The sequence below is a fragment of the Vipera ursinii genome, assembly GCF_947247035.1.
Source record: "Vipera ursinii genome assembly, chromosome: 3".
NCBI classification, from domain to species: domain Eukaryota; kingdom Metazoa; phylum Chordata; class Lepidosauria; order Squamata; family Viperidae; genus Vipera; species Vipera ursinii.
The window spans coordinates 175889437-175916558 of NC_139516.1; the positions used below are offsets into that span (position 1 = coordinate 175889437).

At 36.7% G+C, this 27122-nt stretch overlaps 1 protein-coding gene across 2 annotated transcripts in view; it reads left to right on the plus strand.

Moving 5' to 3' along the window:
* RAB2A (RAB2A, member RAS oncogene family) overlaps positions 1 to 26284 on the plus strand; it is a 53365-nt gene extending 27081 nt beyond the window's left edge. For both annotated transcript variants that reach the window (XM_083359809.1, XM_083359810.1), the window contains 4 exons: positions 2614 to 2706; positions 4471 to 4582; positions 16674 to 16742; positions 25593 to 26284. In XM_083359809.1, coding sequence (XP_083215935.1) covers positions 2614 to 2706; positions 4471 to 4582; positions 16674 to 16742; positions 25593 to 25688 — 370 coding nt within the window. In that variant the 3' untranslated portion in view covers positions 25689 to 26284. The remainder of the gene's footprint in view (positions 1 to 2613; positions 2707 to 4470; positions 4583 to 16673; positions 16743 to 25592) is intronic.
* Positions 26285 to 27122: the final 838 nt, after the last annotated feature.

Below are 27122 nucleotides of genomic sequence, written 5' to 3' on the forward strand. Positions count from 1 at the left end.
GAATCTTCTGTGCAGCTGATGAAGCTTGTAATTTGAGACCAGATTTCACAATGTTCTGCTGCTACATTCTTAAGCATTTATACATATATAAATGCTTCTCCCAGAAGAAGGAAGCTGAAGCCACCAGCCTGAGGATGACGGATGGGATTCCGTCGAAACGTTGCAGGCTTCAACTGGTGCAGAATGCGGCCGCGCGAGTTGTGATGGGGGTTTCCCGATACTCCCATGTAACACCTCTCCTCCGCGAGCTGCATTGGCTTCCAGTTGCCCTCTGGGTGAGATTCAAGGTGCTGGTGATGACCTATAAAGCCCTAAATGGCATGGGTCTACCTACGGGAGCACCTGCTGCCCGCGTCAACTTCCCTTCGTCCTGTGCACTCCCACAGAGAGGGCCTCCTCAGGGTGCCGTCGGTCAGGGATTGCCGGCTGGCGGCCCCCAGGGGGAGAGCATTCTCTGTGGCCGCGCCAGCCCTTTGGAACCAACTGCCTGTTGAGCTCCGGATGGCTCCCGACCTTCGCTCTTTCCGCCGTGACCTGAAGACTTGGTTGTTTGAACAGGCCGGCCTGGAGTAAGGGTTTATGTTTATTTTAATTATTTATTGTTAGGGCTAACTAATTTTAATTCTCTTTTAACTTTTGTATGTCGCATTTTATTGCCCTGTACACCGCCCTGAGTCCTTTGGGCGAAGGGCGGTATAGAAGTTTAAATAAATAAATAAATAAATAAATAAATAAATAAATAAATAAATAAATAAATAAATAAATAAATGTATATATGTACATAGATATAGATAAATATATCTTATTACATAGTAAATTACTTTTCTTTCTGGATTAGGTTATATTTTAATATACTGTGTTGAAAGTTTTTATGTTCTGATTATAGAGCACCAGAATCAGAAGAATTTTAAATATTGATTCTTGTTCCTTTACATCGGTCAAAGCAAGAACGATTTCTATTAGGTAGCTAATCAATTAAGGCTGGTCCCAGATATTATAGCAGTAAATAGAGATTTATTATGGAGCGATATAGAATTGAAGAAATTAAGGGAAATAGGCGATCCTATAGAAACATATTGGTTTAAAAAGGATATTTAAAAAATTGTTAATAGAATTCAAAATCCCTTTTTAAAAAATTTGATAGAATTATGGAATAAATGGAGATATCGGTTAATGCCAGGAATTTCTCCTTTAACACCGGTGGTAGAAATGGAGAAATTCCCTAACATTGAATTGAAAGATTGGATTAGTAATTTTTTAAAAAATAAGTTATATAAATGGGAAGACTGGAAGAACAAGATAAAGAATATAATACAATTAAAGAATGTTTTATCAGATACTAAATTAAATTGGTTGAATTTAATACAATTAGAGAACTGGATAAAAATGGAAGAAAAATTTGAGGTGAAAGACAGTTAACAAAATTTGAAATGATTATAAAAGAAAGTGAGGAAAAGGAAGAATATATAGGTAAAGGAAGAAATGGGAAAATATACAGAATATTAACTGAACTAGATCAGGCAAAAGGTTTAAAATTAATGTGGAAACAAATTTAGGAGAAATAAATGATAAAGATTGGAAAAATATTTGGAACAGAAGAGTATATAAGAATATGTCAGTTAAGGAAAATGGATATAAAGTGATATGGAGGTGGTACCTAACACCACGTAAATTAAATCAAATAGATGTTAAATATACAAATATTTGCTGGAGGTGCAAGAAAGAAATTGGAACATATAAAGATATGTGGTGGGATTGCGATAGCACACAAAAGATATAGGACATGGTGTTTAGGGAAATTAGAGAAATTTTGAAGGTAAATTTAGATATGTCACCGAGGATTGCGTTACTGTTACTGGTGGAAAAACAAGATATAAATGAAGCAAAAAAGGAATTGTTTGTAAATTTGATAATGGCAGCTAGATTAGTGATGGTTAAAAATTTGGAGACGGAATTGGGTTATTCAAAGAAATGAGTGGTATAATGAAATATGGAACATGGCAATAAATGATAAATTAACAACAGAAATTTTAAAAAGGAAGGGATGATTAAAGTAAATAATTATAATGAAATATGGGATGATTTTATAAAAACAGTCTTGGTGGAAGGCAAAGGGAACATACCTGCTCAAGAGTATATGCTGTTTTGGAGGGGATAAGGGCACAATTGAAATATATTGTATATTGTTAGTTGTTATATGAGAAGAAATATAGGTAATAAAAATGGTCTCCAGGGGTGTGGGTGCAGTGTAGTATTTGTATTTTTATATTGTTTTTTTATTTAGATTTATATGTGTTATGTTTGTATTTATTTGTATTTGAATAAAATAAAAAAATTAAAAAGCAAGAATGATTTCTAAATAGTTTGTGCTGATTCTAGTTATGTAATTTGGTTGTATATTGTATAAATTCAAAATGTAAGGCCTTTTTAAGAAGGGTGAAGAATATTTGGTTTTTCCCAAGTTATTAATTAGTTTTGATTTGTAATTTGCTTAGAATTGGTATCAGTCATGTGGAATATAAACTCTAAATGTTAAAACATAACCTTTAGATATATTTATTAGGTCTTTTATTAGGTCTTTTGGTGCTCATTTACATTTTAGTTTCTTTTTAGGAGGGATACTTTCAACCATTTGACAACATGGTTAGAAGATGCCCGCCAGCATTCTAATTCCAATATGGTTATTATGCTAATTGGAAATAAAAGGTACTTTGTTTTCTGATATGGAATACATTAGGATAATTGTAATTCTATAGTTAGATGTATAATTTAGAGTTTAGATTTTTTTTATTATTATTCTACTCTTATTTTTATAAATAACTAAAGGCTGTGAACATACCTAATACTTCTTTCCCATCCTATTTTCCCCATCACAACAATCCTGTGAGGTGCGTTGGGTGAGAGAGAGTGACTTGCATAAAGTGACCTAACTGGCTTTTATGTCTAAAGTGAAACTAGAACTCACAGGCTCCAGGTTTCTAACTGGGTCCCTTAACCACTAGATCAAACTGGTTCTCAGTTGCAAAAAGTGTAGAACAAATGCAATAATAAAATTAAAAACCCTAATTCTACATGTTGAGGCTATTAAAAGTGGTTTAATTAAAATATTTTTCATTTTCTCTATGCAAAATATTAAATGCCCTTTATTGTATAGTTAGCTAGCTTCTTGTCTCAACAGTTCTGCAACTAAATAAAATCACCTTATTCCTGATCTTCTTCATATGCCAGTTGCTTTGCTATCTGGAACATTAACATTTTTTTTGCTGCTGGACTTCTTTGCATAACTTTCTCTGGCTTCTACTATCATTCTTCATTGTTTTTGTTTTAAAACATTGTTTTATAACTTTAGCAATTGCCAAAATCTGGCCTGCTTTAAATTTATTAAATTTTATTTGCAATGTTACTGTTCTTAGGGAATAAGTTAATGAATAATAAAACACTTCTTTCTGATGAAAACAGATCTATTGACAGTGAGCTGGTACTGATTATATTTCTTCCATATAGCCAACTACCCTCTCAAAATGTAGGCTGTTAGAGAGATCACAGACTCTGTAGTGTGTCCATAGTTATAATAGTTTTTGGTTAATAAGCCAGGATGAAAAAAGCATTGGGTTGCCTTTGTACTATATCCTAGAAATATTTTAGGACACAATGAAAGTTGTGCCATTTTTGCTGTTCTAAGGAGGAGTCAGAATATGTGGTTGGGCAATAGTAAGGAACTATTTTAGATCCTATTTTAGATTATTAAGCATGACACCTGAAATTTAAACCTACTGTTTCAAGGATATCCATAAATATCCTTAATGGCACAAAATGACAGGGAGCAGAGATTTCCATAATGGATGATTTTAATCTTACTTCAAATAAGTAAGCAGTTTCTTAAATGTTGCTGATGTGGACAATTCTACACAGTAAATTTAACATAAACCTAACCAAACTTTGAAAAGTAGTAAGATGATTAAATTTGATCTAATTTAACATAGATTTAATTCAGCTAAATATAGCTATTCTAAGTGTCTATTTAATAATTTCCCATTAAAATTAGAATTTGATAACCACCTCTGAAGGATATGGGAGACTCACTTAAACCTTTGGGCCACATGTGACTTAGATTATACATTAAAGGCATTTATAGACAGGATTTGTTTTATTATTGCTACTTGTGTCTCATACTGTATATGAGGCAGTTGTTTGGAAATAGTTAGCTAAGATAATGAACAACCATTAATTTATTTGAAGAGGCATGTCTTCTGTTAAGCACCAACGCTGGCAATTCTGGACAGAAATTTTAAAACTTTCCAACTGAGTTTTTAATCAACAGTGGCAAATATATTTGCAGTTGAATAAGTGGATTTCAGAAAAATAATACTACCTAAGACAGTTTGACATAATTGTAATCTTACCTAAATATTCTAAACAGATATAACTAAGCAATCCTGATATTTTTCAATTAATATGTTTTTTTCTTAGCGATTTAGAGTCTAGAAGAGAAGTGAAAAAAGAAGAAGGTGAAGCATTTGCAAGAGAGCATGGCCTTATCTTTATGGAGACATCTGCCAAAACTGCTTCAAATGTAGAAGAGGTAATTTGGAGTATTTTTTATATGTTAGATGAGAATTCTCTAAGTATAGAAAAATATTGAAAAAATATCTTTGAAATAAAATACTTTTCCCGAACTACTGAACAAACCAGGATCCCATTAAAAGCCACAGGATGAAATGAATCATTCTATGCAGATTGTAAGGTTGTGCAGCTGTAGGCCACATGTCCCAGTCCTTTCACTGATATTTTAAAGCTTACTTACCCCAAATGTGCATTTTCCTGAGACCAAACAGCTAATTTGTGAGTATACAAAACTGTGGCTTTTTAAGGAGCCATTGACTGGTGTAGTGAGCATGATCATGCCAAATTTAAAGTACTTTTCCTACTTTGGACCTGAAGTATGTATTCCTAACAGAATGGTATCTTCCATACTACTTCAGCTCTTATGCTATCGAGTGCTCAAGGGGAGGGCTTTTCAACCAGTAGTATGGGTACCACCAGTGGTACTTTGGCAAGTAGTATGCAGCCCTCCTAGTCAAGTGTAGCAGGGGAGGGAAATGAGCTGAAGTGACCCAAGCCTGAGGGAGAGGCAGCTGGAGCTGCAGGACTGTTGGGGCTGGCAGAAGCCCCAGGAGCACCGCAGGGCTCCAGCTGATTGGTGTTTCCGGAAGCAGGGCATGGCTAGAGGTGAAATGAAGGGAAAAGGGGCGGGGAGGAGAGGATATAAAAGGAGGTGGTTTTGGCGGACAAGGGAAAAAAAGACAACGGGAAAAGAAGGGGATGGAGAAGAAGTTGTGGAAGGAGAGCTCAGCAAGCAGGGAGGAAAAAGAGACAGGGAAGAAGAAGCTGTTGCTGGAAGAAAAGGTCCCCTGGTTCGTTTTCTCCAGCCAGGAGAATGCAGTCAGTGCTGATGAAATGAAAAGCTGGGAGACGAGCATGTCAGAAAGGAGGTTAGTTTATTTCGGAAGCCAGTGGGTTCCAGATCAGCTGACAGCTTGAATGGATTATCATAAGGATTTTTATACATTTTTACAGCATTTTGTAATTCAGAGACTCAGTTTGTGTGCTTTGGTTCTTGGAATATTTAGTCTGTTTCACAAAGTGTTGGCTTCCATAGGTTTAATCCCTTTAAACAAATGTAATTAGTTTTCCCCTTCATGGATTACTGCCTTGTCGTGGCGAAGGGGCTTGCGTAATTCAATGAAGCTATGGGCTATGCCGTGCAGGGCCACCCAAGACGGACAGGTCATAGCAGAGAGTTCTGACAAAACGTGATCCACTGGAGAAGGAAATGGCAACCCACTCCAGTATCTTTGCCATGAAAACCCTATGGACAGTACCAAAAGGCAAAACGATATGACGCTGGAAGATGAGCCCCTCAGGTCGGAAGGCGTCCAACATGCTACTGGGGAAGAGCAGAGGGCTAGTACTAGTAGCGCCAGAAAGAATGAAGCGACTGGGCCAAAGCCGAAAGGACGCTCAGCTGTGGATATGTCTGGTGGTGAAAGGAAAGTCCGATGCTGTAAAGATTTTTTCTCCATAGGAACCTGGAATGTAAGATCCATGAATCAAGGAAAGCTGGACGTGGTCAAACAAGAGATGACAAGACTAAACATTGACATCTTAGGTATCAGCGAACTAAAATGGACAGGAATGGGTGAATTTAATTCAGATGACCATCAGGTATACTACTGTGGGCAAGAATCCCTCAAAAGAAATGGAGTAGCCTTCATAGTCAATAAAAGAGTAGGAAAAGCAATACTGGGATACAATCCTCAAAATGACAGAATGATCTCAGCTCGAATCCAAGGCAAACCATTCAATATCACAGTAGTCCAAGTCTATGCCCCAACCACCAGTGCTGAAGAGGATGAAATTGACCGGTTCTATGAAGCCCTACAGCACCTTATAGAACTAACACCCAGAAATGATGTCCTTATCGTCATGGGGGATTGGAATGCTAAAGTAGGAAGCCAAAAGATAACTGGAATAACAGGCAAGTTTGGCCTTGGAGTACAAAATGAAGCAGGGCACAGGCTGATAGAATTTTGTCAACAGAATACGATGGTCATAGCAAACACTCTTTTCCAACAACCCAAGAGACGGCTTTACACATGGACATCACCAGACGGTCAACACAGAAATCAGATTGACTATATGCTCTGCAGCCAAAGATGGAGAAGCTCTATACAGTCAGTAAAAACAAGACCAGGAGCTGACTGTGGCTCAGACCATGAGCTTCTCCTTGCAAAGTTTAGGCTTAAATTAAAGAAAGTAGGGAAAAGCACTAGGCCAGTCAGGTATGAATTAAATCATATTCCTGTTGAATATACAGTAGAGGTGACAAATAGATTTAAGGAATTAGATCTGATAGACAGAGTGCCTGAAGAACTATGGACAGAGGTTCGCAACATTGTACAACAGGTAGCAACCAAAACCATCCCAAAGAAAAAGAAATGCAAGAAAGCAAAATGGCTGTCTGAGGAAGCTTTGCAAATAGCTGAGGAAAGGAGGGAAGCGAAAGGCAAGGGAGAAAAAGAAAGATATGCCCAATTGAATGCAGAATTCCAAAGAATAGCTAGAAGAGATAAGAATGCCTTCTTAAATGAACAATGCAAAGAAATAGAAGAAAACAATAGAATAGGGAGGACCAGAGATCTTTTCAAGAAAATTGGAGAGATGAAAGGAACGTTTCATGCAAAAATGGGCATGATAAAGGACCAAAATGGCAGGGACCTAACAGAGGCAGAAGAGATTAAGAAGAGGTGGCAAAATTACACAGAAGAATTATACAAGAATGAGCTTAACGTCCCTGATAATCACAATGAGGTGGTCACTGAGCTCGAGCCAGACATCCTAGAATGTGAAGTGAAGTGGGCCTTAGAAAAGCTGAGCAACAACAAAGCTAGTGGAGGTGACAGTATTCCAGCTGAGCTATTCAAAATCTTAAAAGACGATGCAGTAAAAGTGCTACACTCAATTTGCCAGCAAATTTGGAAAACTCAACAGTGGCCACAGGATTGGAAAAGATCAGTTTACATTCCAATTCCAAAGAAAGGCAGTGCCAAAGAATGTTCAAACTATCGCACCATTGCACTCATTTCTCATGCTAGTAAAGTTATGCTTAAAATTCTACAAGCTAGACTCCAGCAGTATGTGGATCGAGAACTACCAGAAGTACAGGCAGGATTTCGAAGAGGCAGAGGAACTAGAGATCAAATTGCTAACATACGCTGGATCATGGAGAAAGCTAGAGAGTTCCAGAAAAACATCTACTTCTGCTTCATTGACTATGCTAAAGCCTTTGATTGTGTGGATCATAACAAACTGTGGCAAGTCCTTAAAGAGATGGGCATACCAGACCATCTTATTTGTCTCTTGAGAAATCTATATGCGGGCCAAGAAGCAACAGTGAGAACTGGACACGGAACCACTGATTGGTTCAAAATTGGGAAAGGAGTCCGGCAAGGCTGTATACTGTCACCTTGCCTATTTAACTTATATGCAGAGCACATCATGAGAAAGGCAGGGCTAGATGAATCAAAAGTTGGAATTAAGATTGCCGGAAGAAACATCAACAACCTAAGATATGCAGATGATACCACTCTAATGGCAGAAAGTGAAGAAGAACTAAAGAGCCTGGTGTTGCGGGTGAAGAAGGAGAGTGCAAAACTTGGGTTGAAACTAAACATTAAGAAAACCAAGATCATGGCATCTGGCCCTCTCAATTCCTGGCAAATAGATGGGGAAGAAATGGAGGTAGTGACAGATTTTATTTTCCTTGGCTCCAAGATCACTGCAGATGGGGACTGTAGCCAAGAAATTAAAAGACGCTTGCTCCTTGGGAGGAAAGCCATGGCAAATCTAGACAGCACACTAAAAAGCAGAGACATCACCCTGTCAACAAAAATCCGTATAGTCAAGGCTATGGTCTTCCCAGTTGCAATGTATGGCAGTGAAAGCTGGACCATAAGAAAGGCTGAGCGCCAAAGAATTGAAGCCTTTGAACTATGGTGCTGGAGAAGACTCCTGCGAGTTCCTTGGACTGCAAGGCGATCAAACCGGTCAGTCCTAGAGGAGATCAACCCTGACTGCTCTTTAGAAGGCCAGATCCTGAAGCTAAAACTCAAATACTTTGGCCACCTAATGAGAAGGAAGGACTCACTGGAGAAGAGCCTAATGCTGGGAAAGATTGAGGGCAATAGAAGAAGGGGACGACAGAGAATGAGGTGGCTGGATGGAGTCACTGAAGCAGTAGGCGTGAGCTTAGATGGACTCCAGAAGATGGTAGAGGACAGGAAGGCCTGGAGGAACATTGTCCATAGGGTCGCGATGGGTCGGACACGACTTCGCAACTAACAACAATTAGTTTTATCCCTTATCATGAGACTGCCTATGGCTTTTAGCAAGTTTTATTTGTAGGTAAACAGGCTTAATTTAAGGTTATTGTTTTTCGCAATTGCTGGAGCCTTTCAGGCTCCGGTTGAGGCAGCTTAAAGGGAAAAAAAACCTGGAGTTTAGTGTTTCTTCATTCTGTGAGGCTTTTGTGAGACTTTCTTGCTTTGCACTTGATTCCTGTGTCTTTAGGGGTACAGTGAAGGGACTGGGGGGTGCATTCTTAGTACACTGTGAAAGGAGAACTCAGAAGGCAGGGAGGAAGGAGAGAGAGAGACGAAGAAGGCCGACCAGCCAGCTGGTATCGGTGCATATTAATAAATATGGATAAATTTATCATACATTTATCAGTGCAAAGTGAAAGTGATTCAGCAGAGGAACTGCCACCAAAGAAATTAAGACAGGTACTTTTTTCCTTTTTTTCTACAGTTTGTAATATTTTATTAGTTTATAGACTAAAATACAAAAGCAAATAGTAGGACACAGTGGGGAGGGAAAAGGGGAAAAAGTGAGGGAGAGAAGGGAAAAAGAACAGACTTCCCCTGTTGCAGTAGAAGGAAGCATTAACATTGAACCTCAACTTTTTACTTTTCCATAATATAATAAACTAGCCATTTCTATAACAACAAATTTATTTATTTATTTATTTAATACTATTTCTATACCGCCCTTCTCCCGAAGGACTCAGGGCGGTGAACAGGGCAAGAATAAAAATACAAATTACAAAAGTTAAAACAAGATTAAATAAATGCCCACATACTAAAATACATCTTTAAAACCTAATAAAATAACAATAGCAAACCCTAATCAGTAAAACCCAAAATCCCCCCCTTTTTTTAGTCATCAAGTTTATGACACTTTGCTAAGCACTAGTACTCAAATATTGTCATGTCCTTACAATCTCTGAAAAGGTTGAAAAGCCCAGCTCTAAGGGTAGGGAGAGGGTCTGAATGTCAGCTGAAAAGCTGTGCTCCTTCTGCTGTACCTTAGAAAATTTTCCAGTTGACATATGAGAGTGACTTTTTTTTTACATTTAGTTTGTCATGCAACACTATCAAGTTTTCACAGAACCATAGATTTCCTCAGAACAATTTGAGAAACTCTTCAAGTTTTTTACTCAGAGGAAGTAGAATTAATGCTGGTGATTAAAAACAAGACTTAAAAGAGATATATTCAAACAAATAGGAAAGCCAGCAATCAAACTACAAAAAGCTATTCTTTTCTTAATAGGCACATTAAATCAAAATTTACTGAGCTGTATTTTACCAAGGAATGGGGGGAATGATTTTCAATAGAGTCTCCAATGTAATCACAAGTTGCATTAAGAGTCCATTGATCTGTTGTTTCCAAAAGACTGATCAAAATTGGATAACAGAGGCAGCAGGCAAACATTGAGATTTGTACAGTGTATAGGTCAACAGCAAATAATCATTTGTAAATATCATTTAACCTTATTTTAAGTACCAAAGGAACGGAGAAATATGGATGTCACTTTGCATTCTCATATGCAATCCCTTATTTTTCTCCCATAAAATATACTAAAACAATCTTGGCCCAAATATTTTTGTGGTGAGGGAAAAAATGAATTGTGATAGGAAGATGCATTAACTGACTAGCAAAATATGCCACACTGAGAACTTCAATGTTAAGGAAAGGAGTGACATATGCTGATCTTGCCCTACCTATCTGGATTTTATTTCATTGAACCAGGAGTTGCCAAAGACTTCCAAAATTAGATTCGTCTTAGTATTGGCTGATTGAAAATAATCTGGCAGACGGTTAACCCCAAACAAAATGGCTTGTTCTGCTTTTGAAACGAGACATTTTTCTGTTTGATATATATCCCTATAAATCACCTGTTGCAACAGAAACCTTTGCTAAAGTTTTGTCTTCCACTATTGTAATATCATCTCGGTTTTAAGTGCTCTTATTGTCCATTATTATAGGCATTCAGTCCTTATGAAATTGATTTTACTTCCAAAGAGACTTCAGTTATTCAAAAATTGTTTTAATCTGATTGTCATGTATTTTAAATTCTTTAAAATAGATGATGATATGAAATATTTATTTTGAAATATTCATTCAAGACCTGCATCCAGCAGTAGTGATTTTTTTAAATATAAAAATTCTGTATATGCCTAAAATGTTTGTTTTAGAAAATTAAAACTGGTTATTTTGATCTATATTGCGTTGTATCCAGGAAAACCTGTCAGGTTTAATTTAAAATGCTGGGTGAAGTTTTTGCATTTTAATGCTATTTAGTGTTTGTAAACTGAAACTTTTTTCTTTCAAAAATATACTGTTAAGGGGTTTTTTTGTTACTTTATGATTTATTTGCTACTATAATTCTCATCAACAACATATTGCCACCAGATGGCAGCATGTTACATAAAAAGCTTAAGGAATCTTGACTTTTTCAGTATCCTACAGATAGATTTTTAAAAACCTAATAGTAACCTAAATTATATCTTTATGTTCCCAAGTTTGCAAGTTTATTGTTTTATTGGTTGTAAGTTGCACAGAGTTGTTTTTAAAATGGGCAGCTATGTAAATGTTTTAAATTAATAAATGAACTGCAGCAGGTGTTGTCTTTAAACATGAGGCAAATGTTATTTTCACAGTAGAATTTGTAAAATTCACATATTTTGAATTATTGTTCAAGTACTGCATTTCAGGGGGTTGGGGTAGATGACCTTCAAGGTCCCTTCCATCATCATCATCATCATCATCATCGTCCTACGGGAGAAGGGCAGTATATAAGTCTAATAAAATAAATAAATTATTATTATTATTATTATTATTATTATTATTATTGTTATTGTTGTTGTTGTTGTTGTTGTTGTTATTATTATTATTATTATTATTATTATTATTATTATTATTATTATTTTATATCTTGAGTATACAATTCTGCCTTCTGTTAAAAGGGTTCTTTATCTTTAGTTCACATTGATTAGTATATAATCCTACTGTCAAGAGATCAATGTCTTTCTAAGACTATGTACAGGAAGCCCTTGATTTACAACCATTTGTTTAATGACCGTTCGAAGTTACAACATGATTAAAATTTGAGTCACGTGGTAAAAATGTGTTTGCTTGGCAACTGGTTCATATTTAAGATGATTGCAGTGTCCCAAAATCATGTGATCACTTTTTGTGACCTTCTGACAAGCAGAGTCAATAGGGAAACCAGATTCACTTAACAACTATGATACTAACTTAACAACTGCAGTATTTCGCTTAACAAATGTGCCAAGAAAGGTTATAACAACTGTTTTGTTTATCAATAGAAATTTTGTTATGAATTGAGGACTACCTGTACTAAGATTTTTTACAACTGGAGGATGCTGAGACTGAATGCATGCAAACATGCACGCAAATTTATTGTTATTATGAACCTATAATTTGTTTATTGTGGGCACAATTGGTTAAAGAAATCTCAGTACTATATTGGTTGGAAACATGCAGAAGAGGCCATTCTGCAGTGGATAGAAAATGGCGATGATGAAGATGGAAGATGGAGGAGGAGAAGAGGAGGAGAAGGAGAAGAAGTTGTTTATAGGATACTGGCATTATTTTTTGTTAGAATATTTTATGGTCCAAATATTACTGGAATTTGTTTGTTTACTTGTATCTCGCCTTTATTATTTTTACATATAACTCAAGGCAGCAAACATACCCAACACACACTCCTTTTCCTATTTTCCCCTCAAAAACAATCCTGTGAGTTGGTTGAGCTGAGAGACAGTGACTGGCCCAAAGTCACCCAACTAGCTTTCATAACTATGGTAGGACATGAACTTGCAATCTCCCACTTTCTAGCCTTGTACCTTAACCATCAGTCAATTAACCAGTTAAGCCCGAAACACATAAATCCTTCAGATTAAAAAGTTAAATATCAATAGCCATATTCATGCAGGATAATAAAATAAAAACTATTTTGCTTGTTTGAGCACTTGCAATTATAGCTTGCTTCATAAATTCGTATCCTACAGTTCTTGCTAGGGTAACTCTTGAAAGCTAACAGTATTTTCACCATGCACATTAATTATGACTTGCATGATAAACCAATTTAAAGAAAAAGAGATTGGAAGGAACATAACGTTTTGACAGGACTATTTCTCAGTACATTGACCAAATCCTAGACTTATTTAAATAAAATAAACATATAGTATATTCCAGTGTTTTGATTCAGGAGACTCAAAGTTAATTCTCTACAACAGAGGTCCCCAACCTTTTGGGCACCAGGGAGGTTTTTCTGCAGACTGGAGGGTGCGTGGTTTTGCATGCTGCCTGCATCTCGCAGATGGGGCTTTGTGCAGACCGGTTGCTGGCATGCCACAGACTGGTACTGGTCCACAGACCAGGGGTTGGGGACCCCTGCTCTACAAACAAAAAAGATCAGTATGTAATGCACCTTCCCTGTCCTGTAGGCCAATTTATCATTCTCTATGGAATTTACAGTACATTTTGCATATTCTAAAAAGTAAAGGTAAAGGTTCCCCCGCACATGCGTGCTAGTCGTTTCTGACTCTAGGGGCCGGTGCTCATCTCCGTTTCAAAGCCGAAGAGCCAGCGTTTGTCCGAGGACGTCTCCGTGGTCATGTGGCCAGCATGACTAGACGCCAAAGGCGCACGGAACGCTGTTACCTTCCCACCATAGTGGTCCCTATTTTTCTACTTGCATTTTTACGTGCTTTCGAACTGCTAGGTTGGCAGAAGCTGGGACGAGTAACAGGTGCTCACTCTGTTACGCGGCACTCGGGATTCGACCTGCCAAACTGCCGACCTTCTGATCGACAAGCTCAGCGTCCTAACCCACTGAGCCACTGCATCCCTCTGTTGCATATTCTAGGAGTTATCAAAACAGAATGGAAAGGGGAATCTCAGGATCATCCAGGTCATAAATCTAACCGAATATGTATGCAGATTATTTTTCTGCTACAGAAAAATTTAGGAAATCCTCATATTAGCAGACTGTCAAACATACCATGTTAGATGGACTGCTGATTATTTGTCACCAGTGTATTTTTTAATAAACAACAGACTGATGCTGTGTACATGTGTGAGCTTGTATATAAAGCTGTTCTGTTCTGTTTTAGAAAATAGCAAATCTCTTAAGAGATTGCAGCTGTGAGAAAATCTAAAGTTTGGACTGTAGTTTTAAATTATTTGAATATTTATGCCTTCATAATATTTAATTTAATTACTGCAAAACTCCTCTCCTTTTTTAATATTGAAAACAATTATTTCTGAAGACTACAGATCAGTTCAGAGTTGGCAGATAACTCATTTCTGAGTTCTAGTCCATGTCTGAAAATGTCTTGCTTCCTACATGTCCTGTGAAGCTGTAGTGATCAATTCTTATTATTTTACTGCACATTTTCATGACCCTCTGTGATGATTCGATCATCCACTTACAGTTTATGCATATTCATATCTTTCTACTCATGGCTGCAATTATTTGAGTCTCCTTCACTGTCTGCAGTATACACTTGGTGCAGTAATTGAGCTGCAGTAGATTGATTAGGGAGCTGTAATGCCTTTAAAGGTGAAAACATATCAATCCTGTTAATTAGGAAACTAAGCTGTGGTAGCAAGTTCAGCAGTCAAATGCTGAACTTGTGTAGTGTAGAAATTAGGAAAGGTATGATTTGTTCTCCACCATGAACCCTGTTTATTTTTTAGTATTTAAATTAGATTTGCAATCAGGTATAGCAAACCTGAATATATGATGCCAGAATTTAGTGACTATAAAAAGATGGTAGGACAGGGTTTGATTTACTCTTGGTTATTTCTATTACTGTCAGTACAGTACATCATGTTAAATTCTTACAGTGAGAGGAACTGAATTATGTGTCAAATATAATTTGGGTTGTGTGTGTGATATAAGTTGATATATTTTTGTATAAAATACATTTTTGTACACTTTACAATGTAGGCTCTTGCCTTTTGTAACATCTTAACCCTCCCCCCCTCCGGATGAGATCTGTTCCTACTCTCCTGACCTTCTATAACAGGCATGTCAAACTCACGACATCACGTGACATCACGCAACGTATTGGAACTTTTCCCCCTTTGCCAGCAATGGGGTGGGCACAGTTTTGGCATGATGCATCTGGCCCATGGGCCGGCAGTTTGATATGCCTATTCTATAAGGTCCTGAAAACCTGGCTTTGCCAGTTGGCTTGGGCCCCCAATGGGGGAATGCCATGCTGGAAGTGGTTGATGGAGTAATAGCAGATCCCACCTTATCCCCTGCACACTTTGATCCTTCTCTCCACATCTTTTTACCTTAACTTATTACTATTATATATAGTAATATAATATGGCCACCCAGAATTGCCATGTGGTGAAATGAGCACAAATAAATGTAATAAATAAATGTAATAAATACAACATAAGGCCAATATTCTGTCATATGAAAGATGATTATTTAATTTATATGCCAACCATCTCCACAACAAGGTGACTCTGGGCTGCTTTATGTTTGAATCTTATTAAAGAGGGAAGAATAACTTACAGATAATACAGAATAACTTACTGTACACAGTGATGTGAATATAGTGCTTTAAATAAATAAATGTAAGTGAAATATCCTGATCAACTTAATATGAATTTTTTTCTCTTTCTACAAACACACACACACAGAGAGAGAGAGAGAGAGAGAGAGGGAGAGAGAGAGAGAGAGAGAGAATGCACACACATACGAAATGAACACACATGCACACAGAGACAAACATTATTTTTAATATATCCATTTGTTTGCCTGATACTGGATTTCCAGATGAAGCATCCAAACATTGGATCTACAACAAAGATTGTGTTGTTATTTATATTTTGGAAATGTATTAAGGCAAGAAGGCAAAAATTGTCCTCTACATCCCTTTTCACAGTTTGTTGTTCCCTACTGTGCTACAAAAGAATAGGTGACATGAAAGAGCTCTGCTTGAGTTCCTGTAGAACTTCTGCAAAGTCATATCATAACAGGCTAGATGAGGCATGTCAAATATGCGGCCCATGCAGGCCACACCCACCCCAGCAAAACAAATCCCGAGATGTCACAATACAGCCCTCAATGCGATTGGGTTTGATACCCTTGGGCTAGATGGTCAAAGAATATCACGTGGAATAAGGTAGAGCAGTTTTTTTTAACCTCACATTGTTCTAATAATCTATCCATCATGTCCTCCTCACATATGTATATTTATATTGCAGAATCTTTCCTCTTTCTCCTCAGCTGGGGTGTCAATATTATGCATTCTAGAAGCTTACTATTCCTTTGTTTGTAAATAAGTAGCATGGTTCATAGGAAATTTTTGGTTTGAAAATAGTACTTGATTCTCTGCTGGTTGGACAGATTAATTTGCTTTGCCTGTTGATGCTGTATTATCTGTACATTACTCAGTTAAACATTTGAAAAGATCTTAAGGCTATCACTAGATTTTATTAATAACTTGGGAATTACTATCAAACTAGTCCATTGGAATTAGCAGTGTTGAAATTTCTCAGGATTCAGAGAACCTCCAAATCAAGAATTCCACTTTCATCAAAAAAACTAGAAGACTGAACAGATGAAAGGTTATTGCTGACTAACAGAACAGATAATCCTTGTTTACTGGCAACTTGGTTGTTAATCAGAAAGGTTTCTAAGATTGACAAACACATAATAATCTATTGAAGAAGTAAATGAAATATATTTTGTATTTATTTCAAACATCTCCATTTTCTTTCAGGCATTTATTAACACAGCAAAGGAAATCTATGAAAAAATACAGGAAGGAGTTTTTGACATTAATAATGAGGTAGGTTTTCCAAATATTAGCATTTAGTCTGTGAGTATAAAATACATTTAAGAAAAATAGATGTGCAAGAGAAAAAATAATCATGCATTTCTTGGATAAATAAACACAGGCCTATAACAACATGGGAATTTCCAAGTCTCACATACAGAAAGATTGCATTTCTAGCTTACCTACACTTTAGACAAACACTATTTTGAACCTTTTCTTCAGCCTTCCTTTCTTGCAGTGCTCTGGATCCTCTTATGATTTTAGATTCATCCAAATATCTGCTTGCGTAATCCTTGTGAGTTCATTTTTTGCTTTCTTAATCTTGATCATTGGATCTGAAAATGTCCCTCTTCCTATGGTTTTAAGGCCATGGATTCTGTTTGTTAAAAAATTCCACCAACCATGGAAGTTTCCAAACAGGAGAATGAATGTTTTTTGGCTTAACTGCCACTTTAAATGCCCCTTAAAATATATAGATCGATGATACTTAATTGACTTTGATGGAAGATCTCCTTATTTGTCAAGCCCTTTTAAGTTGTTCTTGAGTGGCACCATAAAAGTGGCACCATAAAAGAATTGAAAGAGACCAGCATAGACCATAAGGAAAAGTCTTGTTCTACAATTTACCATCACTAGAGGGGCTCCTGTAAAAACAAAAACCATTATTGATGTAAAGACTTCTAGTAAAATAGAAACTACTTTTGCTAAGGTCCGTCCACAGGTGTAACAGGAAATGTGTCATAGGAAGAGAGTACAGATGTTTGTCTACTAATTTCTGATTCTGCTGTTCAGAAACTAGGCCTTGATTCCGAGCCGTAGGGAAAAGATTCAGTTATATCTGGCTATGCTGCCAGTTTTTCCATGACCATAGTTGAAACTGCATGACTCACGCTTTGTATCATCAGGTCAGGTGGTTTTCCATTCCTCCCATTATCAGGAACACTTCCAGTCATGAGGAGCATACTGTTGAATACTCAGGATGAAGGGTTGTAAAATTATTAGTGTGCCAAAAAATACATTATTTTCCACTGCACGTTTGGAATCCAAAGAGCTGACCAATTCCTAATTCAGCGTCCTTATACTGCATCATGTTTCTTGTTCCTGGGAAATGTTTCCAGTAGGAGAAAGTTATTTCTTGTGTGAGCCCAATTTGGTGATTTTAAAATGCTTTCTCAACAAAATTCTAAACAAAGGCTTTATCCACAGATAGTACAGGAGAGCCCTCAATAGAATTATTATTAAAAAAATTGTACCTTTTGCTCTTCTTGTAACTTTTTTAAAAAGTTCAATGATCAAACCTTTTTACTAAGATCAACCTCTGAGAAATATCCTTAGTTATTATATTTATCAAGACTATAACCAGCTTACACAGACATCTATATAGTATTTTAGAAAACTAGTTTGCCAAACTTGAGAAATATAAACTACACCTACTGTCATCTGAAATGTAGAGCTCTATCAAAATAGAAGCTATTTTTATTTGGCTGGGATTTTGGTGCAGTAGAAGTGTGCAATGATCGTTAGGCTGCACCTGTTATTGCCATTTCAGTCTTGAATTCTCTCGACTGGTAGTACCAATCTCTTGTTTACTTTGATCTCAGATGGTTCTCAATGGGATGAAGTCATTACAAAAGGTTTCTATCACTTGAAACAAGCTTTATTGGTGGAGATCCCAACAGTTTTTTGGTGTATGGCAAATATACTACACTGCCTACAAATTGAAGAAGCTCAATTACTCTGAGTAGAACTACATCATTTAGTGAAACAAGTTCCTTGCCATCAAAAGAGCTTTTAAATGGTTGCATCTTCTGAAGAGGGAATCAACACCTGACCGATTAGAACACTTAAATGGTCTACATTCTAGTCATCTGCAATTGTCATGCTTTTATGATGGTCACAGCATCCCATGGTCTCATGAACACCATTTATGATCTTCCCAGCTGGCTTCCAACAAGCAAAGTCAAGGGGGAAGCCAGCAGGGAAGATCACATGATGACTCAATGACTGCATCAAAAAGATCATTAAACTGAGTATGGTCACATGATGCTTCACTTAATGACTGCACCACTTAATGAATTTTCTGGTACCTACAGGGAGTGCAGAATTATTAGGCAAGTTGTATTTTTGAGGATTAATTTTATTATTGAACAACAACCATGTTCTCAATGAACCCAAAAAACTCATTAATATCAAAGCTGAATATTTTTGGAAGTAGTTTTTAGTTTGTTTTTAGTTATAGCTATTTTAGGGGGATATCTGTGTGTGCAGGTGACTATTACTGTGCATAATTATTAGGCAACTTAACAAAAAACAAATATATACCCATTTCAATTATTTATTTTTACCAGTGAAACCAATATAACATCTCAACATTCACAAATATACATTTCTGACATTCAAAAACATAACAAAAACAAATCAGTGACCAATATAGCCACCTTTCTTTGCAAGGACACTCAAAAGCCTGCCATCCATGGATTCTGTCAGTGTTTTGATCTGTTCACCATCAACATTGCGTGCAGCAGCAACCACAGCCTCCCAGACACTGTTCAGAGAGGTGTACTGTTTTCCCTCCTTGTAAATCTCACATTTGATGATGGACCACAGGTTCTCAATGGGGTTCAGATCAGGTGAACAAGGAGGCCATGTCATTAGATTTCCTTCTTTTATACCCTTTCTTGCCAGTCACGCTGTGGAGTACTTGGACGCGTGTGATGGAGCATTGTCCTGCATGAAAATCATGTTTTTCTTGAAGGATGCAGACTTCTTCCTGTACCACTGCTTGAAGAAGGTGTCTTCCAGAAACTGGCAGTAGGACTGGGAGTTGAGCTTGACTCCATCCTCAACCCGAAAAGGCCTCACAAGCTCATCTTTGATGATACCAGCCCAAACCAGTACTCCACCTCCACCTTGCTGGCGTCTGAGTCGGACTGGAGCTCTCTGCCCTTTACCAATCCAGCCACTGGCCCATCCATCTGGCCCATCAAGACTCACTCTCATTTCATCAGTCCATAAAACCTTAGCAAAATCAGTCTTGAGATATTTCTTGGCCCAGTCTTGACGTTTCAGCTTGTGTGTCTTGTTCAGTGGTGGTCGTCTTTCAGCCTTTCTTACCTTGGCCATGTCTCTGAGTATTGCACACCTTGTGCTTTTGGGCACTCCAGTGATGTTGCAGCTCTGAAATATGGCCAAACTGGTGGCAAGTGGCATCTTGGCAGCTGCACGCTTGACTTTTCTCAGTTCATGGGCAGTTATTTTGCGCCTTGGTTTCTCCACACGCTTCTTGCGACCCTGTTGACTATTTTGAATGAAACGCTTGATTGTTCGATGATCACGCTTCAGAAGCTTTGCAATTTTAAGAGTGCTGCATCCCTCTGCAAGATATCTCACTATTTTTGACTTTTCTGAGCCTGTCAAGTCCTTCTTTTGACCCATTTTGCCAAAGGAAAGGAAGTTGCCTAATAATTATGCACACCTGATACAGGGTGTTGATGTCATTAGACCACACCCCTTCTCATTACAGAGATGCACATCACCTAATATGCTTAATTGGTAGTAGGCTTTCGAGCCTATACAGCTTGGAGTAAGACAACATGCATAAAGAGGATGATGTGGTCAAAATACTCATTTGCCTAATAATTCTGCACTCCCTGTATTGTCATAAGTCAAGAACGAGCTGTATGTTGCCCACAGAATCCAACTTGGTGTATACCTGGATTGGATTCTGTGGTCCCTGGGGAGTGGATTGTTACATCTTTCATGGTAGATTTCTCCTTTTCTTGAGTTTCTCTTACAGCCTAAAGAGAATACTTCTGAGAGTGCAGGTTCAGAGAACATAGGACAGTGAAATAGAATGAACTTTATAGAGGCTTTATAGAACCAGAGACACTCCAATTCATAAACTGTTGTGAGACCATAGAAGTAGCCAATACTAAAGGAATATAAATTTTGTTTTCTAATTCATGAGAACTAAAAAGTTAATATCTTGGTCCTAATACCTAGCCCTAGCTTAGTCTTGGTATAAACTTAGATTCTTGGACTTTCAGAAATTTCCCACTTCAGTGTCAGACTACTCTGGATATCTGCCTGTTCAATCTCTTTGGCTTGCTGGTCAGATTTGTTTTGTTTTCCTGTTTTTCAACATCTGGCTCTGAAAATTGCTCCCTTCTAAGAATTAATTTTGTTTAACTACACAGCTCCTGAACAGCATCTTGACAGCCTTTGGTGATAAAACAATAGCATTGTATTGTAATTGAAATGGATTAAAAAGTGACTCTCCCTATCCATGAATCAACATTAATTCATCCAAAGAAAAACTTAAGTTGCAGTAACTTTTTTTAAGGCAAAGATATCTTTCAAAATCCCTTTTACTTATCTGTATTGGGCAGCCTAGTTGAGATTTATTTAACACTATTGAAGTAAGATTTTAAATTGAAATCTTTCTAGTACCAGTATTAGAAGACATGGTGATGGAATTTATTTCCAAATAAATATCATTAGGAATGCATTCTTAATATCTATATAAGATAATAAGTATATATATACACTAGCCTTGAGTAGATATTTTAATGAATGTGTTCTCTAAAAAAACGTACCATAATATCTCATAATCTATTTCTATAATTGAAAATGACAGATTGCCATAGACAATTCATTGCTAGAATTGGATGAACCACACAATTAGTCTCATATATCTAAGGTTTTGAATATATTTTGAGAACATCACATCTTGTCACAAACTGTAACTTTTTGGTATAGCATGGAAAGTTGCAACTTAAAGCAGGAAGGAAGGAAGGAGAAAGAAAGAAAAAAAGAAAAAGAACCTGAATCTGCCTAATGTATTTCTTTAGCAGTTTTAAGGGCTTTAAAAAGTATAGTTTTTAAAATCCTTTTTGTATACCCAGAAGTACTAGGGATTTTATGTATGATATGTATGTCCTATTCTGTTCATTAAATGAAATAATAAGTAAGAAGGTATATTTCCCTGTTTTCCCTTTTATTGGATAAATATTGTGAGATAGAATATGAGGGTTAATTGTTAAGGCAAAAACCTTGATAAGATATGATCTTCACCTAGTCTATAGTTCTTTTATTATTTTCATTATTTGTTGTTATTCTATTTTTGGTTCAGGAATTTAATATGGCATACATGTGGTCCTTCTATTTTTCTTCACATCACTTCTGTGATGCGGATGGGTGTGAGAGAGATATTGGCCCAAATTTATCAAATTTGGGTAGATATTTGACAAGAATCTGGATCTGCTACTGCTAAGCTTGTAAGCCGCCCTGAGTCTTCGGAGAAGGGCGGGATATAAATGGAATTTTTAAAAAAATCTCCCTTGTATTAGTCTGTCATCTGTCGTACATCTTTTTTTTTAAAGTTTTGTGTTTTGCAAGATAGCTTAGCTTTCCATGGTGATAGTTTTTTAATATATTCATATGTCAAAATGCAAATAAATAATGAAATGTCACAAAATATGAAGTTCATAATAAAAGTAATAAGTACCCGTGAAAATATTAAAACAAACAATATATCAATACTTATTTCATAATTTATAAATATTTGAAGCTCATAGCATATTTAGTCTATTAAGATACAATGTTTTGTGGCAAATGGCGTACAAACCATTTGGCAGACAACCTCCTCATAAGTTTGACTATTATATAACACATTTGAATGAATGAATAAAATAAAAGAGCTGTACCTGTGTATGAAGGCTTGAACGTATGTTAATTCAAGGCCCAAACATAGTATCAGGTAGGCCAGTGTGCCCAGTAAAATTAAGGCTTCCGTGAGTACTCACTAGAATGGTGAGTATAGCTTGAATGAACAATTAAAATGGGAAGGGAAATTTACAATATAGAATCTCTTTCCATTTACAGTCATGGCCGAAATTGTTGGCACCCCAGAAATTTTTCCAGAAAATCAAGTATTTCTCACAGAAAAATATTGCAGGAACACATGTTTTGCTATGCACAGGTTTATTCCCTTTGTGTGTATTGGAACACAACAAAAAAGGGAGGAAAAAAAGCAAATTGGACATAATGTCAAACAAAACTCCAAAAATGGGCTGGACAAAATTATTGGCACCTTTAACTTAATATTTGGTTGCACACCCTTTGGAAAAAATAACTGAAATCAGTCGCTTCCTATAACCATCAAAAAGCTTCTTACACCTCTCACCCAGAATTTTGGACCACTCTTCCTTTGCAAACTGCTCCAGGTCTCTCTTATTGGAAGGGCACCTTTTCCCAACAGCAATTTTAAGATCTCTCCACAGGTGTTCAATGGGATTCAGATCTGTACTCATTGCTGGCCACTTCAGAACTCTCCAGCGCTTTCTTGCCATCCATTTCTGGGTGCTTTTTGACGTATGTTTGGGGTCATTGTCCTGCTGGAAGACCCAAGATCTCCGGCGCAAACCCAGCTTTCTGACACTGGGCTCTACAGTGCGACCCAAAGTCCTTTGGTAATCCTCAGATTTCATGATGCCTTGCACACATTCAAGGCACCCAGTGCCAGAGGCAGCAAAACAACCCCAAAACATCATTGAACCTCCACCATATTTCACTGTAGGTACTGTGTTCTTTTCTTTGTAGGCCTCATTTCATTTTCGGTAAACAGTAGAATGATGTGCTTTATCAAAAAGCTCTATCTTGGTCTCATCTGTCCACAAGATGTTTTCCCAGAAGGATTTTGGCTTACTCAAGTACATTTTGGCAAACTGTAATCTTGCTTTTTTATGTCTCTGTGTCAGCAGTGGGGTCCTCCTGGGTCTTCTGCCATAGCGTTTCATTTCATTTAAATGTCAACAGATAGTTCGCGCTGACACTGATGCTCCCTGAGCCTGCAGGACAGCTTGCCTTCCTTTGGAACTTGTTTGGGGCTGCTTATCCACCATCCGGACTATCCTGCGTTGCAACCTTTCATCAGTTTTTCTCTTCCGTCCACGACCAGGGAGATTAGCTACAGTGCCATGGGTTGCAAACTTCTTGATAATGTTGCGCACTGTGGACATAGGCAAATCTAGATCTCTGGAGATGGACTTGTAACCTTGAGATTGTTGGTATTTGTCCACAATTTTGGTTCTCAAGTCCTCAGATAGTTCTCTTCTCTTTCTGTTGTCCACGCTTAGGGTGTCACACACAGACACACAATGCAAAGACTAAGTGAACTTCTCTCCTTTTTATTTGCTTTCAGGTGTGATTTTTATATTGCCCACACCTATTACTTGCCCCAGGTGAGTTTAAAAGAGCATCACATGCTTGAAACAATCTTATTTATCCACAATTTTGAAAGGGTGCCAATAATTTTGTCTGGCCCATTTTTGGAGTTTTGTTTGACATTATTGTCCAATTTGCTTTTTTCCCTCCCTTTTTTGTTGTGTTCCAATACACACAAAGGGAATAAACCTGCGTATAGCAAAACATGTGTTCCTGCAATACTTTTCTGTGAGAAATACTTGATTTTCTGGAAAAATTTCTGGGGTGCCAACAATTTCGGCCATGACTGTATTTATTTGTTTATTCATTCATTCATTCCCCAGATTTCTCTTAATAACTTTATACCAGATGTTCTTTGGCTTATAGTTGATAGTATATATATTGGGCAGCAATTATGACTCTTGAAAAAGTATGCTTGTTGTATCTGTCAAGTTTCATACAGCATCTGACTGCTTTACAATGCCATATGAAGATTTGATTACAATATGCTGTCAGGAGCCAACAGTGCGTGCTATTTACTTGGCTCAGTGCCAGCTCTGACTACTTGATTCCTCAAAAAGTTGCTACCACCCAAAGGGGGCAAAACCAATGAGGCATAGGGCATGCTTTTTATTAAAGAGGAGTCAAAGAGCAAAAAGAAACCACATCAGCTGCTGTCAATACTAAGCTAGTGCCAGAAACCCCAAGGCTACTACTGTTGCAGAACAACTGCCAAGCACTATAAATCTGAGATTTACTGTGACGCAAAGTTTCCTTAAGAGCTTAATTTCTGAAGCTACTGTATTACTTTTCTTAAAGTGCTGTATTTTAGGTACAATCCACTTGAGGGAGTGAGGGTTAAGATATAAGTGTGAGTTTGATGAATGAAAGAACTACTCTCTGTGTGGTTCTTGGCAAGTTGCCACGTCTTTGGGGATCATAGAAATTATTGATGACACAGAACACTTGTATGCCCTTAGCCTGTACAGCTGACTCAACACAGAAAGAAATGCATTCAGAAGAAGAAAGTATTTGTGTGAGAGCAATGGAACTAGGAACTTTCTTTTGATGTGAATAAGAATTTATTAGAAACGTTGAGGAATTCTAGGTATGAAACACTTTGAAACTGTTTCATGTGTAAATGCTTGTGTATATTGTATGAATTTATAATAGCAGTAGAAAACTGTTGAGTTTTGGTATTGAAATTCTTTTAAAAATAGAATTAATGTAAGTAAATCTATCATTTATTTTGTTACAATTTATTTATTTATTTATTTAGTTTTATATACCGCCCTATTCCCGAAGGACTCAGAGCGGTTTACAGGGCAAAATTTAAAAGACAATATAAAAGTTGAAATAAAAATAGAATTAAAATGAATTAAATTAATTAATAGCCCAACAAATTAAAACAAAGTTTAAAAACTTAAAACCCCTCAGTCCAGGCCAGATAGATCAAAGAACCAGGTTTTCAGGTCCTGGCAAAACGAACGAAGGTTGGGGGCGGTCCAGAGTTCCACAGGCAGATCATAATTATCATTATGATAATTACAACTTATTTAACATGAAAATAATTTACTTGTTCATAAATCACGAATAGAATGTTTTCTAACTCCATGTCAATGTTTCAAATCAGTAATGTGCATTCCACTTTTATTTCAGGCAAATGGCATTAAAATCGGCCCTCAGCATGCTGCTACTAATGCAACGCTTGCAGGCAATCAAGGAGGACAACAAGCTGGTGGAGGCTGCTGTTGAACCTATTTTTACTTCCTAGCTGCCTGATGAGACCTACTAACTTTCATCCTTCCCTCTCTCCACTCAGTTTCAACTATGACATGAAATTATTGTAAGATGGTATCATGTTGCGGAAGACTTTATTCTTCAAATCTTGTACAACTTTGAATAAATGGTTAATGTTCACTTAAAATACAGATTTTGGAGATTGTATTCATATCTATATTTCCATTTCATTTTGAAGTCCATTGTTGTGATTATTTTTGTCAAATATTGTCTTGTGCCCTTGACTACGAACTGTATTAAAACACTACAAAGTCATCTGAGTACTTTATTCGGTTTGTGTAGTTAGGTGGCCCAGCTACTGTGGTTACCTAATGTTTACTATTGTAGAACTGTCCTCAATTTTGTCCATTTCCAGCCCTGAAAAAAAGATTCTTAATCCTATATTTATCATCTACTTTCTGTATATATAGTTTAACAACCTGCTTGGATGTATTTGCCAAGCTATAATTCTTTAATGCATTTGCATAAATTCAATACATTTAGAGCTTGGAAGTGCAAAGCATTATTAGAAATTGCTTAGATATTGAATTTTAAACTTTATTGATATGTTAGCATGTTTGTTGTCTTGTCATTCTAGAATCCTGACTCCCCAAAAATGCTTTATGTATATTATTAGAAGCTACATATATGTTACCTATTTTAATGCCAAATGTTTGCTATTTGCTCACAACTTCCATAGCACCTCTTCAGAAATGGATTAGCTGTTTGCCTTAATTGTGTAGGTTAAACATATTATGAATGAAAACAGAAAACATTGAAACTCCAAGTGGTACATTATGAAGAGTTTGATCGTAAATTTATTTCCATCTTCACTTATAGGTAAATGTTTTTCATAAAGGACAGTTTTTCAGCCTAGATGTACACTAACTGTAAAATTGGTTTTCTTTTGGTTTGGGATTTTTATTTTTTGGTGGCAACGTGTAATCTTAATATGGTAAACATCTTGTCTATTGTGAAGGAGATGTGACAATAAAATTGCCAGATTGCAAATACTTGATTGAAGACAAAATTGAAAATGCTTTAGTGCTGCACTCCCCATGGTGATTTTATTTTCATTTTCTCCATAGTTTTCATTTATTTTCCCCTGTGCACAATAAGTTCTTGGTAATCATATATTAAACAAGGGAAGATGGATAGGACTGTAAGTGAAAATTCTTGAACCAACAGTATTGCTAATTGCTTTTTTAAAAATCACCCAACTAACAATTCCAATTTAGAACCCAGAGAGAAAATATGGATATATTCAAAAGGAAGTGGAAATTATTTAATTTCTTAATTTTAACCTAATTTAATGTTACAGCTTCTTGATAGACATTCAGTAACTGAACAATATATGTAATTATTACATTTTTATCATATCACTTCTAAGACAAAGATATAGCAAATAGT